This window comes from Anopheles gambiae, chromosome 2 (genome assembly GCF_943734735.2).
Source record: "Anopheles gambiae chromosome 2, idAnoGambNW_F1_1, whole genome shotgun sequence".
NCBI classification, from domain to species: domain Eukaryota; kingdom Metazoa; phylum Arthropoda; class Insecta; order Diptera; family Culicidae; genus Anopheles; species Anopheles gambiae.
Genome location: NC_064601.1, coordinates 89315495 through 89333754, shown reverse-complemented (window position 1 = coordinate 89333754; position 18260 = coordinate 89315495). Strand labels below are relative to the sequence as shown.

The 18260-nt window shown below is 43.0% G+C and overlaps 3 protein-coding genes across 3 annotated transcripts; all 3 read left to right on the top strand.

Moving 5' to 3' along the window:
* The first annotated feature begins 1788 nt into the window (after nucleotides 1–1788).
* Nucleotides 1789–2722, top strand: LOC1276438 (STING ER exit protein). The gene is made up of 2 exons (XM_315784.5): nucleotides 1789–2031; nucleotides 2110–2722. Exons 1-2 carry the CDS (start codon nucleotides 1911–1913, stop codon nucleotides 2658–2660), a joined length of 672 nt encoding a protein of 223 aa, XP_315784.3. The 5' UTR covers nucleotides 1789–1910; the 3' UTR covers nucleotides 2661–2722.
* Nucleotides 2723–4956: 2234 nt separating this feature from the next.
* LOC1276436 (uncharacterized) lies at nucleotides 4957–12536 on the top strand. The gene is made up of 6 exons (XM_061640523.1): nucleotides 4957–5064; nucleotides 5135–5262; nucleotides 5343–7195; nucleotides 10209–10333; nucleotides 10411–10538; nucleotides 10625–12536. Exons 1-6 carry the CDS (start codon nucleotides 4974–4976, stop codon nucleotides 12482–12484), a joined length of 4185 nt encoding a protein of 1394 aa, XP_061496507.1. The 5' UTR covers nucleotides 4957–4973; the 3' UTR covers nucleotides 12485–12536.
* A 3298-nt stretch (nucleotides 12537–15834) lies between these two features.
* On the top strand, nucleotides 15835–18206 carry LOC4576649 (hexamerin-1.1). Its single transcript, XM_061642031.1, has 3 exons — nucleotides 15835–15980; nucleotides 16058–16185; nucleotides 16272–18206. Exons 1-3 carry the CDS (start codon nucleotides 15890–15892, stop codon nucleotides 18129–18131), a joined length of 2079 nt encoding a protein of 692 aa, XP_061498015.1. The 5' UTR covers nucleotides 15835–15889; the 3' UTR covers nucleotides 18132–18206.
* Nucleotides 18207–18260: the final 54 nt, after the last annotated feature.

The window sequence follows — 18260 nt, the reverse complement described above, 5'->3', positions numbered from 1 at the left end:
ACAGTACCGCTGTGCAAACAGGCCGAATGTCCTTGCGAGCGCCGCGCCCCGGTGCGCCGATTTTGACGCACGATCTGTCAAGCTCCGTTAGACAGGCGAGTCCGTGAGACAGTGTAGTTGAGTATGGGAAAAAAAGGGAAAACTTTTGGGGGAAAATTAGAGAAACCATGTGGCAACACACTATTTGTAACGAGTGCTTATGTACTATTTATCCTAAGCAAAGGATATACGCTAACACTAAAAATGTATGTGTTAACTCCTCTAAACCACCACAAACGAGTTCTAAATATCTCAAGCTATCAACCTAAAAGTATTCTAGAAAGACTTCGCTTAGCAGACGAAAAACCACTGATGTATTCTAAAAATACCCAAGTGCCACAAATCCACTAAACGACCACTAAACGGCTTCTAAACGACTCAAGCACTCTACCTAAACGGAATATAGATAAACTTCGTTTAGCAGACGGCAAACGACTCATGCATTCTAAAAATAGCAAAAAAGCTGGTGGCGCCATCTGTTTGTGGGATACCCAACCAGTTGAGCTTCCTCGCTTGGAGGAGAGCTTTCTCATTTCCTCTGTACTGTTGTATGGTTTCGCATTGAAGTTATGCATCGCTAGAACTAGAACGGCGATACAATTGTTTAAATACTAAACTCCAAAGGAAACCACCAGCACTGAAGCAAGTGAGATTTGAGTAATGGTCATTGGTGTTGATACCCACGTATCTGACCACACGACCATTTATATAGATTTTTGCTCGGAAAGTTAGAAGGCTATATAGATCATGATAAGATGAAACTTGTCGAAACACATTGCAAGAAAAGGATAGCAATATAATAATCAGTTTTAATACGCCATGTATTGATCAAACCAATGAAGCTGTGGAGCTTTCATTTTTTTCTATGGATATTCAATTTTCCAGTCGTTTAAGCTTAATCTGAGGCGCTTAGGATAGCAATCGGTGGCGCCATCTGTTGGTGGGATAGCCACACAGTAGAGTTTTCCTGGTGTATGGTTTCGCATTGAAGTTATGCATCTCTAGAAAAAAAAAACGACGACATGATTTTTAAAATACTTAACTCGAATGTGAACCACTAGTACATAAGCATGTGAGATTAGATCAATGGACAATGATGTAGATACCCACGTGGCCATGTTTTATTGATTTTTGCTCGGATAGTTCGGTTTTGCTCGGAGAAGGGTATATAGGCCATGATTAGATGAAGCTAAGCGAAACACGTTGCAAGAAAAGGACAGCAATATAATGATGATTTATAAAAATTAATGAAAAAATAAATCAAACGGCATCTAGCCAAACGCCACAGATTACGCTTAAACGACTGGAAAATCAAATATTCATACAAAAAAATACGAAAGCCCTATAGTTTTACCGGTTTACTCAATAGATATAATAGGCGATTTTCTGCATCTTGGAATTGCGCTCACCGCAAAAAATTCACAACAGCGCCATCATAGGTTAGGTGCACCTATTATAGACGAGGTAGTACCGCGTTTGGACTAAAACAAGTATTGTGACGAAACTACTGAATAAAAATTCAGAAACAAAGGTGAATTAGATAGCTACATATATCTTAGCTTCATTTTTGCTTGTAAATTTTGTAAATTGAACGCATTTTACAAAAGTTATAGCCCCGTTTTATTCTATTTTGTTCAGTAACATTTCAACTAAAAAAATAAAAATCCTTCTCAAAAAGTGCCTTATACGGCACGGTTGTTTGCTGCTCCGTGTAATCGCTGCTTAATGTGCAGATATTGTACAGTGGGTGCTAGCGTTTTGACAGCTGCTGCCAATATGCAGAAAATGTAAACAAGCCCTTCATGGGTCCTGTAAATAAATTGGTGGATAAACAGGAACACAATTGCTTACAGTATTTACAGTAAAACAAAATGCCGAAAGTAGTGTCGCGTAGTATTGTTTGTTCCGATTCAAAGGACAAAGAAGAGTACAATGAAACGGGCCCGCTCAACATCTACTACTGCTTGTGTGGACAAATGAGCTTGATTCTGGGTAAGCCATTCCAAACGTTCCCCTATCCATGCTTGGATTGCATGTAATACGTATCTTTTCATGCATTTGTTGTTGCAGATTGCACACTAGAAAAACTACCCCTCCGGCAGTTGGATGGGGCCCGCGTCATAGACAGTGCCCGACACGCCAACAAGGTCAATGCGGACGCGAGCGAAACAGTCTTCATCCAGCGGGAAGCGGGCATCGAGAAGCAGCACCGCTTGAAGTGCAAAAAGTGTGGCCTACCGCTGTACTACCGGCACAGTAACGATCCGCAGGTGACGTTCGTGATCAAGCGAGCGCTGGTGAAGTGCAAGAGCGAAGCCAAAATATCGGAAATCATCAAAACGCCGAGCGCCAGCCTGAATCCGACGCTTGAACCGAAGAAGGTGATGGTCACGAAGCACACGAAGAACATGGGCAAGTTCAGCTCGGTAACTGTGTCGACCATCGACGAAGAAGAGGACGAAATTGAAGCACGGGAGGTAGCAGACAGCTACGCCAACAATGCGCGCATCATCGAGAAACAGCTCGAACGAAAGGGCGGCAAGACGAATGAGGACGTGCTGAAGGAAAAGATTGAACCACCGCCACCGAAAAAGACGCGCGGCACATTGCTCGATACGTAGTTTGGTCGGTTGAATGTAAATGTTTCGCTTTTAACAATAAACTTAACAATATCGTGTAACAATATTTGTGTAGTGAATCATTTTTAACATTTCAAATCACACACACAAATTGTTGCCGATCGTACAGCTACAGGGTTACTCTTACTCACTCAACCGCAAAACCAAATATTTGTTAGTTAATGCAGTAATGAGATTAAACTACATTTTATCACAACCATTCGAGATCGAATGTCGTCGTCTTTAGAAATGATTTAAAAAAAACCTGTGGGCCCGTAAACGGTTCAAGCCCTGTATGGACCGATCAGACTGGACCGACAATCACAGTGTGAACGGCAACACCCAAACAGTCCCAGGTAACCAATTGGATTATTGGCCAATGTAGACCTAGACCAGCGATCGGCAAAGTAAGGCTCGCACACCGCATGCGGCTCCTTGATATTGAGATGGCGGCTTCTAAACAATTCATATATTTCAGGGGCCTCCAAACTTTTCAGCTCGCGGGCCGCACTGGTTCAAAAATAACTATGTTGAGGGCCATTTGACGCTACCTTTAAATGATGATTGAACGTTTAAATCTCGTTTTGATAACAAAATACTAACGTTACTTGTACAGCTTCGAGTAACCAAAGCTTGATTTTTGTCTAAGAAGATTTTTGTCTGATATATTTTGTTGTGATCGTATTGTTGCTCACCCCTGGATCGCGGCTGGAGACAGCCGCCGATACCAGTCAGGCGGCCGACGCAACGAGAGAGGCGAAAACTAGATAGGCAAGGCGAAATCAGGAGAATTAGAAGTAGGATAATTAGAATCTAGGAATTGCTCTCTCTCTTCCGATCTGGCTTTGGTGGCGAACGGTTGTGTGTCAGCGCGGCACGGATATACCATTTTAGTTCTAATATAATTTGTAAATTGTAGTTTGTGTTCGCGTTATTACTATCAACGTTTTATCGGCCATCCGAACACAAAATATTTCATAGAACTTTAACACATTTTTGCTCTTGGTTTAACAATTTGGCTCTTTTCGTGAAAATCTACGAGGACATTTTTGTAGAATTTGGCTCTTTCAGTCTTTGCCACTGACCACTGATTCAGACCTGGGGTCTCCAAACTACGGCCCACAAGAGCCTTGAATGCGGCCTGCGATGAGTGGATAGAGGTTAAATTCCAAACTTATAATTTTTACTTCTGAAAGATTATTCAATAAAAGAAAGTTGTAGAATTTTTATATAGATATGTACACATGCGCTACGCGCTATGATACAGGTGCTGAGTAAGAAAACGGTCGCAAGCGAGCCATCGATTTTACTCCACGCGCGGAGTCAGGTTCCAACGGGAACTCCACTGGAAGCAGGTTCCCACGACTAGGTGTGGTGTCGTATGGTCGGACGGACCGAGGCAACATGATCATCATAAACGTGGATGACAACGTGACCGGCAAACCTGGCAGCACCGAAAACACCAGCCTAGCTAAACAGCACCGAATCCAGAAGTTAGCTGTAGTCTTAGTTTAGCAGTTCGCAAATAAAGATCCCCAGTAATATTTTTTTTAAACTTACTCCGGGCAATCGTAAACATAATTATATATTTATGTAATATTTTCTTATTAAAACGAGTTGAACATGATTGTTGTTTGTGAAGAAATGCAGCCCGCGAAATGAAAAGTTTGGAGACCCCTGACCTAGATCATCAACGCTTGTTGTGTCAAATAAGAAAAAACACACCTTTCCTGCGAAACACCTAAGACAGGTAATGAAGGCTCTCTCCCTGTTCATTCCAGAGCACGATCGTACGAATAGACAATCAATTTGCATGTTGTGAAGAATGCAAAAATTGAACAAGTGGGCACAACAATCAAATAACTACCAATAACAATACCAGACCAGACAGGGGCTTCTAATGAGCAGATCGATCGCGTAAGCCAAACTCACCTTTAGCACAAGATAGGTATATTCGTAGACCGAATCCGGACCACCTAGAAAGCAATAAGCTACCAAGACGTAACAAGATTCCAATTGTTCAATTTCTCAAGACGTTTCATAGCCGAAAGCGCTCGTGCATGTGGTGATAAGATAACAGGTTAATGCAGGTAATAGACACAACAATTTACTCGTATTCGAATGTTAAAAAATAGAGCAAAACGTGACCGTTGCGTGAACGTTTGATAGGTTCGGCAAATATTATACCAGGTCTGGGATGTTTGCAGCATACATCGTACAAAATAAAAAAGAACTTTACTTGATACCGAACAGTTTTGTAGTATATAAAGCGGGCTCGGTTTAGCAAAAGGCAAGGCAGAGCATTCTACAAACAGTATGAAGCACATCATCCTGGCAGTGGTGATCTCCCTGGCCGCTTTGGCCAGTGGATCGTACGTTCCGAGCAACAAGTACGAAGCAACATACGGTAAGAATGTATAGTCGAATCGCATCTCCGTTAAAGTTTCTAATTTTGTGCATTCCCCACTTTCCAACAGCCGACAAGGATTTGCTGTTCAAGCAAAAGTTCTTCTTCGAGGTGCTGCGCAACATACACCTGCCGCTCAAGTATGAGGAGTACCTGCCGTACACCAAGAGCTGGGTGTCGGATGAGTCCAAGTATCATGTGAGATTTAAATTGCTGCAAACCCTATACATCCCTGCTACATTTCCTCATTGATTTTATATGTTATTTGCTACTTACAGAACTTCCCACAAGTGGCCGAGTTCTTCGACTGGTACACGACCGGTGGTTTTGTGGAGAAGGGCGCACTCTTCACCATCTACAACGAGGATCATCTCCGGCAGACCTATCTGCTGTTCAACCTGCTGTTCAACAGCGCCGACTGGGACACGTACTATCAGAACCTGCTGTGGGCTCGCGAGAACGTGAACGAGTGCATGTTCATCTACGTGGTTCATTTCACCGTGTTCCAGCGCGCAGATTTGCAGGGAATCGTCCTGCCAGCTATCTACGAGATCTACCCGTACTACTTCTTCAACACCGATGTGATCCGCTCTATCACGAACAAGAAGCTGTACGATGCCAAGTTTGGCTTGAACGCCAACGGCAAGTACAACGTCGTGTTCGCCAACTACACCGCCTTCGAAGCGTACAAGCTGGACGCGTACAACAGCCTGAAGAGTGAGGAGTACCTCAACTACTACACCGAGGACATTGGCCTGAACGCGTACTACTTCTACTTCATGATGGACTATCCGTTCACGCTGGGCGGCGAACGGTTCGGGCTGATCAAGGACCGCCGCGGAGAGCTGTTCTGGTACGTGCATCAGACGCTGCTCGCTCGCTACAATCTGGAGCGCCTATCGAACGGCATGGCCACCGTGCAACCGCTGGCGTGGCGCTTCCCGATCAAAACCGGCTACTCGACGATGCTCAGCTACTGGAACGGTGTGCCGTTCAAGAGCCGGGAAAACAACTTCGTGCTAGATGATGATCTGTACAAGCGGCTCGACTGGGTTACCGGTTGGGAGATTAAGCTGCGCAAGACGATCGAGGATGGTTTCTACATGACGGACGATGGCCAGCGTATTGATCTGCGGCTGCCGGAGTCGGCCGATGCGTTTGGCAGCATCATGAACGTGAATGTTGATTCGTACGGTATGAAGCACATGGGGTACATTGAAATTTTGTCCCGTGCCCTGCTGTCAAACACGGAGTACCGGTCGAAGAAGATGTGGCCCTCGGTACTGATGCAGTTTGAGACGAGCCTGCGCGATCCAATTTTCTACCAACTGTACGACCGCTTCCTGGATATCTACAGCTACTTCAAGCGTTTCCTGCCAAGCTACACTTACGAGGAGCTCAACTTCAACGGTGTCGTTATTCAGGACGTTACCTTCGACAAGCTGATGACGTACTTTGACTTCTTCGACTCGGACGTCTCCAACGTTCTGCCCATGCAGTCTACCGACAAGTATTTCGATCATGCCGTTTACGCACGTCAGAGTCGCCTCAACCACAAGCCGTTCAGCTACACGATGAATGTCATGTCGAACTACACCGGAAAGGCCGTCATCCGGGCGTTCGTTGGTCCGAAGTTTGAAAGCATCTTTGATCTGCAGTACTACAAGAAGTACTTTGTTGAGATTGATCAGTATCTGGTCGACTTCACCGCCGGCAAGAACACCTTCGTGCGTAACTCGCGCGACTTCTACTGGAGCGTCAAGGATCGTACCATGTACACCGACCTGTACAAGAAGATCATGCTCGGATACAACGGACAGGAGAAGTTCGCCCTGGACATGTCGGAGGCCCACTGTGGATTCCCGGATCGTCTGATCTTGCCCAAGGGCTGGACCGGCGGTATGCCGATGCAGTTCTACTTCATCATCACGCCGTATACGGGCAGCGAACAGCCCTACTCCTATCACAAATCCTTCTCCTGCGGTGTTGGATCGGGAATGCGCTATTACGACAATCTTCCGTTCGGCTATCCGTTCGATCGCGTCATCAACTTCAACTACTTCTACACCAAGAACATGTACTTCAAGGACGTGTTGATCTATCACAACGACGACTTTAAGAAGATGTACTAACGTATTGATTTGAGATGAAAATAAAGAAACTGATATAGAAAAATAATCGTCTGTCGACTGTTACATAACGACATAACGAATATAAGAATGATAAGGATTTCTGGACTAGATGTTGAATTGAGCATGAAATCATTTAGAGATAAGACAGAAAAAAATGCTACGAATTGCATCGGAACTCTAACAGATGATTGCACTCGCGTTGAGTTGACTCTCGTGAACTTTGCGTGAACATTTGATTTTTTAGTCAAACAGAATTTTCTACACATTCTAGGGGTCATTGTCAGATGTAGCTATATGAGCCCAGTCTATTTTACTTTATGATTGATTGTCTTGTCTTCTTTTCATTTGCTCGATATGTGCGCCTCGTACGACCAATACCAATAATACCAATAATAACATTTCTATTAACCACCGGTTTTTTTTGGAGAGTTTTGACTCTTGAGCAATAATGTACTGTTGGGCAATCTTAGCATTGGGAAATTTGTTATTTTTTTCAGTGAACGCGTGCGGTAGGTCAGGCGCCCAGATTGAAAGTAGCTGCCTAAACACGGGTTTATTAAAGCACTTTGAAATATCTGATCGATATTTCGGAGTATGAACCGAATCGTTAATGTGTGTAAATGATAATTTTTTATCACAACTGTCCACATTTATAGCTTTACATAAATTTAATAACTCATTAAGAATGCAATTATAATTCAAGAAAATGTATAAAGACATAAGAGCAGAGTGCAATGGCAATCTACAAACTTTATCGTTCAGACATTGTTATGTATGTGACTAAACCCTCAATTGTTTACTATTGTTAGAAGGCATGTTTCATTGTTTAATTGGGATAAAATATTGGAAAGCTTCTTTGGGTTAGATATGAATTGATTTACTTAATAATAGCTTAACAGTATTTAACATATTTAACATTCAAAACTGTACGGTTTCCACACACTTAAATAACCTAAGAGTGTGGCATGGACCTCGCAGAATCATTCCATCGAGTATTTAACTCGGTATTCATTTTTTAAGGTAATTTCAAAAAACAAATCAAATCTTTTTTATGAAATTCTTTTTCTTCTACAGCGCTCTAACACAACTACATGGACAGTTGTTTTCCGCGATTTGCAGAAAATCCATAAGTTATAGATAAAAACAGTGAGTGTATGAGTTGTGCAGAATACTATTTTACATCTTCGTATTTTTTTTTCAAATTTTTTTAACACGTTTTTACACGACTTATGACGAAAAAATAAATTTATGGTCGTACCATAACTATAAAGACACTTCGAAAAACAGGTTTTATGTGCTAACTAACGCATTGAAAAATCGTTCAAACTTTTTTTTTGCCTGTAATGATTGTTTTGAAAATACAAACCAAAGTATTTAAAAAGATTTTCAAAAACTAGTTTGAAATTGCCATAAGAACCTTATCTATTTTGTGAACAACGGTTCAAAACTGATCCGATCAAACAAAAGCGACACAAAAAGCTCAACAACGATTAACGATTTAGCAGAATCTAAATATTTGCTGTTGTTACATACATAGTTAAGGAATGTAATCCTAGTCTGATATTTTTTTCCTCCCACTACCCACTTCACCATCGATGTTCTCTTAGACCGCTACAAAGGCGCCCGTAAATGTTTTGGTAAATATAGTTTTTATAAATATAGTAAATATAGGCAAATTAGTTTTTGAAAATCTTTTTACATATTTTGGTTTGTATTTTCAAAACTGGCATTGTATTACAGGCGAAAAAAAATTTTTTTTGGTATTTACAAAAATATATTTTGATAATTACTCTTATAAAATTTATAAAACCTTAAATTAAGTTATAAAAAACACTTTTTAAAAATTGTTCAAAAATGTATTTCTTTAAAACTTTTCTAGAATATGTTTTTTATATTTTTGAATGATTTTTAAATGCGTTAGTTAGTACACAAAACCTGTTTTTCGAAGTGTCTTTATAGTTGTGGTATGACTATAAATTCGTTTTTTTCGTCATATGTCGTGTAAAAACGTGTTAAAAAATTTGAAAAAAAAATATACGAAGATGTGAAATAGTATTCTGCACAACTCAAACATTCACTGTTTTTATCTATCTCTTATGGATTTTCCGCAAATCGCGAAAAACAACTGTCCACATAGTTGTGTTAGGCCCTGTATTTGTCGGCCTATAATACAGGCTTTATGGATTTATTCGGTACCACACAGTCGGATAGTTAGTCCTTGTTGCGGGGGCACGGACCATAGTAGTACAAGTTGACGTCTGCACAACGGAACCGACCCCGAATAAGATAAGCCTAATGAATGATATTAACATTACTACAGAGTTTAAGCCTAAACACTAAATAAATATGGATAGTCCCATTTTATAACGATGCGGTGCGTCTTTCGTCACCAACAGCATTGGATTCAGATCGATTCCCATCCAGACCAACGTTATATACACAGGACCCTGACCTCATGTAAATTTTGTTGAAATAATATAAGAAACAGAAACAGCAAAAAAAAGTCAGTAAACTACTGGACTTTTTGACAACACTAGCCTTAAATAACTGTTTGCAATAACTCAAATCTTCATACTTTACATACACTGGACAAATAAGCATGCTTTTATAGATCCTCAAAACATTTTCAATGCTAAAAAAAGTATACCTTACTGTTCAAGGGTTTAAGAAGCAAAAATGTCTATATAATAAGGAGAGAGAGAATTCGGTACCGATGGTAGTCCGAATTAACAATCCAACAACAAAAAGTAAACCATTTTTACACAATACTTGATAGCACAATCAGCTTCATTGGGGATGCTGCACTTCTCTGCAAGATGACCCCCGCAAGCGAATGAAGTTTATCATCGAACAACGAAACAAAACATTACGAAAAAAATGATAATGCATTTGAAACTGACTAAAATTTAGCAAACGATTGTTTCTATGGAACAAAACCGAACAGATAAAGCAAACCTGCTGCGAAGTGCATCAGAAGTATATAAGCTACGGTTCCAGCACCCAATAAGTCAGTCTCGTGGCTGTAGTCGAACAGAAACTCGACACGATGAAGCTCCTCATCCTGGCGGTGGCGATCTCCCTGGCAGTTCTTGCCAGCGGATCTTACGTTCCAAGCACCAAGTTCGAAGCGAAATATGGTAAGTCTACTCTCTACCAAAGCACAAGCCACAAGAGATTTCAAGCAACTTGTTTTCTTCTCCTCTTTTCCGAACAGCCGACAAGGAGTTCTTGTTCAAGCAGAAGTTCTTCTTCGAAGTGCTCCGCAACATTCACCTGCCGCTCAAGTATGACGAATACATCCCGTACACCAAGACCTGGGTGTCTGATGAGACCAAGTACAACGTAAGTATTCGATGCCCTCGAACGTTGCTGTCTACGACACTACGACTCTTATATCTGATGTCTTGTCTACTTCGGCTTTCTTTCAGGACTTTGCTCAAGTGGCCGAGTTCTTTGACTATTACAAGACTGGTGCCTTCCTAGAGAAGGGCGAGCTCTTCTCCATCTACAACGAGCAGTACCTGCGCCAGACCTACGCTGTGTTCACCTTCCTGTACAACAGCGCCGACTGGGACACGTACTACAAGAACATGATCTGGGCCCGTGACAACATCAACGAGGGCATGTTCATCTACGTGCTGCACCTGACCGTGATGCACCGACCGGACCTGCAGGGCATCGTTCTGCCAGCCATCTACGAGATCTACCCGTACTACTTCTTCAACACCGATGTGATCCGCACCATCAACTACAAGAAGCTGTACGATCCCAAGTTCGGTTTCTATGGCAACGGCAAGTACAACATCGTGTACGCTAACTACACCGCTACCTACCCGATGGACTACTACAACAACTTCTACACCGAGGAGTACCTCAACTACTACACCGAGGATATTGGCCTGAACGCATACTACTACTACTTCATGATGGACTATTCGTTCCTCCTGGGTGGTGACAAGTTTGGACTGATCAAGGACCGTCGTGGAGAGCTGTACTGGTACATGCACCAGATGCTGCTCGCCCGCTACAACCTGGAGCGTATGTCCAACTACATGGGTACGGTCAAGCCGCTGGTCTGGCGCTTCCCGCTCAAGACTGGATACTTCTCGCTGCTCAGCTACTGGAACGGAGTGCCGTTCAAGAGCCGTGACTACAACTACATGATCTCGGACGAGTCGTACTACAAGCTGGACTGGATCAACGCCTGGGAGGCGAAGATCCGCAAGATCATTGAGGATGGATTCTTCGTCAAGGAAGACGGCACCCGCATCAACCTCCGTCTGCCGGAGTCGGTCGAGTTCTTCGGAAACCTGCTCAACTCCAACGTTGACAGTGTGGATGCCAACTACGTCGGCTACATCGAGGTGTTCTCTCGCCTGCTGCTCTCCGGAAACGACTTCAACGCCTACAAGGTGTGGCCGTCGGCACTGATGCAGTTCGAGACGAGCCTGCGCGACCCGGTCTTCTACCAGCTGTACGAGCGCTTCATGGATCTGTACTACTACTTCAAGCGTTTCCTGCCAAGCTACACTTACGAGGAGCTCAACTTCAACGGTGTCGTCATCAAGGATGTCACCTTCGACAAGCTGATGACCTACTTCGACTACTTCGACTCGGATGTCTCCAATGTTCTGCCCATGCAGTCGGCTGACAAGTACTTCGACTATGCCGTGTTCGCGCGCCAGCGTCGCCTCAACCACAAGCCGTTCAGCTACACGATGAACGTCATGTCGGACTATACCGGCAAGGCCATCATTCGCGCGTTCGTCGGACCCAAGTTCGATCGCTTCTTCGATCTGCAGTTCTACAAGAAGTACTTCTTCGAGATTGACCAGTATCTGGTCGACTTCACCGCCGGCAAGAACACCTTCGTGCGTAACTCGCGCGACTTCTACTGGAGCGTCAAGGATCGTACCATGTACACCGACCTGTACAAGAAGATCATGCTCGGATACAACGGACAGGAGAAGTTCGCCCTGGACATGTCGGAGGCCCACTGTGGATTCCCGGATCGTCTGATCTTGCCGAAGGGCTGGACCAGCGGTATGCCGATGCAGTTCTACTTCATCATCACGCCGTACACGGCCAAGACCTACGAGCAGGGCTACCAGTACGACAAGACCTTCACTTGCGGCGTCGAGTCGGGAATGCGCTTCTACGACAGCCTGCCGTTCGGATATCCGTTCGATCGCGTCATCAACTTCAACTACTTCTACACCAAGAACATGTACTTCAAGGATGTGTTCATCTTCCACAATGATGAGATGAAAATGAACCAGACCTACTAAAAGGACTACGCATACCGGAATCTTCTAGTTAATAAAATAGCAACACAGCAAATTGGGTAAAACTCACATAACATTGGTGTGCCGTTATTTCCGTCCGTGTTTGAAACTTTCTGTTTACACTTCACGCAGTAGCTCTCGATCGCAAGAAACAAGTGTTTCAGCATTACTTGTTAGCCCTCAATCAATCAATTAATCAATCAATCAATTAATCATCAATCATTCAATTTCACACTCCACCAACTCCTAACGCGGGTTCAATAGTTAAGCTTCTCTAGGTCTTGTAAGAAACCCAAAGACAAATTGACCTGGAGACATAATGAACTAACGATAATTGTGAGGATATTTTGGAAAGTATTTCTAGATTGAACGTGTTGGGCTTGTGTGTAGTTTAAGGAATTTTGGATATTAGCTTTAGACTCGGCTTGATGATTTTTCTGAAGAATTTTCTAGTTTCTTCAAGATACGAACTTGGATCAACTCCTTTTTGTGAAGTAAATTATGTTGATTCTTTTGGATAGTAACATCCGTACTGAGATATCCAGGCGCTATCCAACAATATCCATCGTCATGCTGGATGCTAAAGCTTTTATGAGCATTTTTTTCCTTTTCAATTAATCTACCAAGGCTGACAAAATCAGCTAACAGAGCTCGGCAGAATTAGTCCTTCATCTGATGCTCTGACCTCCTATATATATGGAAAAAAGTTAGAAATGGTTGATTAACCATGTTGATGAACGGGGAGCATATCACGTCGGTTGGTTATTGCTATTCGAACAAGTATTGATATGTTTGTTTGCACAGTTGTTGATCATTGTGTATAGTATACTGTAGTATACTGTATAGTATAATAAGTGGAATTATCGCAATCAAAACTAGAAAAAAAAAATCATGTTTCCATATACAGCGCCTACCACAACTATATGGACAGTCGTTTTTCGCGATTTGCGGAAAATCCGTAACCGCGCGGATACATGAGGTGAAATATACAGCGAAATGAACCATTTGACAGGTGAAATATCTGACAGGTTCAGCTAAAGGGATGGGGGAGACACAACATCCGCTTTCAAAATTCTATTAAAAATAATATCTTCTTAAGCAGAACATTCCCTAATTGGAAGAAATTATGAACTGTTAACTCAAAATTGACGAATTACTCGATATTGAAGTTATTTAATGGATTTAAATACGATTTTGTGCATGTAATTTGTGTACATTGCACATCAGCTGGAAGCTGTGATGCTTTATCCGTCAGATATTCCGCCTGTCAAATAGTTCATTTCGCTGTATATTTCACCTCATGTAGCCTCGTGGTAAGAGATAGATAAAAACAGTGAGTGTATGAGTTGTGCAGAATACGATTTCACATCTTTGTATATTTTTTAAAATTGTTAAAAACGTTTACACGGCTTATTTAAAAAAAATTATGGTCGTACCATAACTATAAAGACACTTCGAAAAACAGAGTTTTGTGCTAACTAACGCATTTAAAAATCGTTTAAAAATATAAATAACATTTGCTAGAAAGGTTTAACAGAAAAATATTTTTTAACGATTTTTTAAAAAAGCGATCTAAGAGCATTTGTAGCGGTCTAAGAGAACATCGATGGTGTGGGTGGTGAGAGGAAAAATATATCAAGCTAGGGCCCTTTTTGCTTTACCCGAGCAGTGCCCGGACGTTTCATTTCTCCTTAATTCTATGTCATTCACTTTGCATGCTTCAATGAAAATTGTTTTTAATGTTTTGATGGATTTTTCATAGAAACTTTGAGCCTACTGGTTTCATTCGTCTCTTCTAATCTACTTAAATATATAAGTTATGTCGACAAATAACAGTATGTTGCTATTTGGAGATAATTTGGAAGAGACTACCGCATACGAAACATACGTTTATGAGGTCAAATCATATTTGTTGTTTAAATTGATTATTTTATATAGTAACCGCATAACATGGACTTGACTATTGACTATGACTCGTATCACTTAACAACATGCGCGTCGTCGGTTCAACCCTCATATGGACCGTCCCCGTAAAAAGTCTCGGAAGGTTGTATAGGCCGGCATGAATCGCGAAGGTCGTTATGCCGTTAATCGAAGAAGAGCTGCACAACTGGCTACTTAGGTTAAATCGTAATCACAAGAGGAAAATAGCCAATTCCATTTATGATCAAGGCAGACCAGACTATGAAGAGACAATTTTTGGACCAGTTAAAAATAAAGAATTTATTTTAATACACTGTTCTATAAATTAGTAATCTAAGAATATTTAAATTATTCATATAAATTCCAACTTATTGGAACATTCCAAAACTTGCATCCTAGGAATGCATCTCGTACGATCAAAGTCATTACTCTGTTTGTGTTGATTAACGCTTAACTTCCTTCTTCTTCTTTTGGCTCAACAACCGATGTCGGTCAAGGCCTGCCTGTACCCACTTGTGGGCTTGGCTTTCAGAGACTAATTGATTCCCCCCCCCCCCCCCCATAGCAGGATAGTCAGTCCTACATATGGCGGCGCGGTCTATTTGGGGATTGAACCTACGACGGGCATGTTGTTAAGTCGTACGAGTTGACGACTGTACTACGAGACCGGCTTAACTTCCTTACTGAATCATTTAATTAAACTTATCATAATTATCTTATAATAATTAGTTTATATAGACGTGTAAGTCATCGTCAATCCATCCCTTTCAAATTTGTGTTAGAAAATTTGCTCTCAATGAAAATAGAATACCACGAAAGTACATAAACCACAAAATCGTTAAAAAACGGATTGGAATTATGGCAAATAATAAAAAATCCGATCATCTCTTCAATCGCTTTGTTTTATTCGAGATACTGATAATTAGGCAATTTCTAGATGTGGGAGTAATGAAATTGTATCTGCCATCATCCCCATTTTTCTTCACCCAAAGTTAACTATTGTAAATGCTGCTTGATAGAAAAAGGTCACTTGAAGGCAATAGAACGAGCACAGCTGATCTCAACATTTGACATTCATTAAAGATCGTTGAATCGTCTAGAATGTTTGACTGCATTTTTGATTCTAAAATATGCCTGGAAACAATACAATCTGGGTTTTTTTTCTCTGCCACTGCATTCTACCAATCATTGAACCCAAATTGATACGTCTTTATCATGTACTGGCAAAAAAATAAACATAGCACTAGAATGTCTTAGCGATAATGCTTGATACCCTGCGATCCCACAGTAATCTCTGCAATAGCGTTTGCAATGAATACGTACTCGATCACCTGTGCTGCATGGTCCGGTGCAGAAAGATGATAATGAAATGAGACATCCGGTCAGAAAAGTCATTGTGGCGAGATGCATGAGAAGTATATAAGCTACGGTTCGAGCACCCAAAAAGTCAGTCTCGTGGCTGTAGTCGAACAGAAACTCGACACGATGAAGCTCCTCATCCTGGCGGTGGCGATCTCCCTGGCAGTTCTTGCCAGCGGATCTTACGTTCCAAGCACCAAGTTCGAAGCGAAATATGGTAAGTCTACTCTCTACCAAAGCACAAGCCACAGGAGATTTCAAGCAACTTGTTTTCTTCTCCTCTTTTCCGAACAGCCGACAAGGAGTTCTTGTTCAAGCAGAAGTTCTTCTTCGAAGTGCTCCGCAACATTCACCTGCCGCTCAAGTATGACGAATACATCCCGTACACCAAGACCTGGGTGTCTGATGAGACCAAGTACAACGTAAGTATTAAATGCCCTCGAACGTTGCTGTCTACGACACTATGACTCTTATATCTGATGTCTTGTCTACTTCGGATTTCTTTCAGGACTTTGCTCAAGTGGCCGAGTTCTTTGACTATTACAAGACTGGTGCCTTCCTAGAGAAGGGCGAGCTTTTCTCCATCTACAACGAGCAGTACCTGCGCCAGACCTACGCTGTGTTCACCTTCCTGTACAACAGCGCCGACTGGGACACGTACTACAAGAACATGATTTGGGCCCGTGACAACATCAACGAGGGCATGTTCATCTACGTGCTGCACCTGACCGTGATGCACCGACCGGACCTGCAGGGCATCGTTCTGCCAGCCATCTACGAGATCTACCCGTACTACTTCTTCAACACCGATGTGATCCGCACCATCAACTACAAGAAGCTGTACGATCCCAAGTTCGGTTTCTATGGCAACGGCAAGTACAACGTCGTGTACGCTAACTACACCGCTACCTACCCGATGGACTACTACAACAACTTCTACACCGAGGAGTACCTCAACTACTACACCGAGGATATTGGCCTGAACGCATACTACTACTACTTCATGATGGACTATTCGTTCCTCCTGGGTGGTGACAAGTTCGGACTGATCAAGGACCGTCGTGGAGAGCTGTACTGGTACATGCACCAGATGCTGCTCGCCCGCTACAACCTGGAGCGTATGTCCAACTACATGGGTACGGTCAAGCCGCTGGTCTGGCGCTTCCCGCTCAAGACTGGATACTTCTCGCTGCTCAGCTACTGGAACGGAGTGCCGTTCAAGAGCCGTGACTACAACTACATGATCTCGGACGAGTCGTACTTCAAGCTGGACTGGATCAACGCCTGGGAGGCGAAGATCCGCAAGATCATTGAGGATGGATTCTTCGTCAAGGAAGACGGCACCCGCATCAACCTCCGTCTGCCGGAGTCGGTCGAGTTCTTCGGAAACCTGCTCAACTCCAACGTTGACAGTGTGGATGCCAACTACGTCGGCTACATCGAGGTGTTCTCTCGATTGCTGCTCTCCGGAAACGACTTCAATGCCTACAAGGTCTGGCCGTCGGCACTGATGCAGTTCGAGACGAGCCTGCGCGACCCGGTCTTCTACCAGCTGTACGAGCGCTTCATGGATCTGTACTACTACTTCAAGCGTTTCCTGCCAAGCTACACTTACGAGGAGCTCAACTTCAACGGTGTCGTCATCAAGGATGTCACCTTCGACAAGCTGATGACCTACTTCGACTACTTCGACTCGGATGTCTCGAACGTTCTGCCCATGCAGTCGGCTGACAAGTACTTCGACTATGCCGTGTTCGCACGCCAGCGTCGCCTCAACCACAAGCCGTTCAGCTACACGATGAACGTCATGTCGGACTATACCGGCAAGGCCATCATTCGCGCGTTTGTCGGACCCAAGTTCGATCGCTTCTTCGACTTGCAGTTCTACAAGAAGTACTTCTTCGAGATTGACCAGTATCTGGTCGACTTCACCGCCGGCAAGAACACCTTCGTGCGTAACTCGCGCGACTTCTACTGGAGCGTCAAGGATCGTACCATGTACACCGACCTGTACAAGAAGATCATGCTCGGATACAACGGACAGGAGAAGTTCGCCCTGGACATGTCGGAGGCCCACTGTGGATTCCCGGATCGTCTGATCTTGCCGAAGGGCTGGACCAGCGGTATGCCGATGCAGTTCTACTTCATCATCACGCCGTACACGGCCAAGACCTACGAGCAGGGCTACCAGTACGACAAGACCTTCACTTGCGGCGTCGAGTCGGGAATGCGCTTCTACGACAGCCTGCCGTTCGGCTATCCGTTCGATCGCGTCATCAACTTCAACTACTTCTACACCAAGAACATGTACTTCAAGGACGTGTTCATCTTCCACACCGAAGAGATGAAAATGAACCAGACCTACTAAAAGGACAACGCAAACCGGAATCGACTAGATGACGTAATAAAACAGTAACGCAGCAAATTGGATCACACTCCAAAACCACTATTGTTCTCAATATTTTATCACGAGCTTCACTAATAATTGTGCCGATGG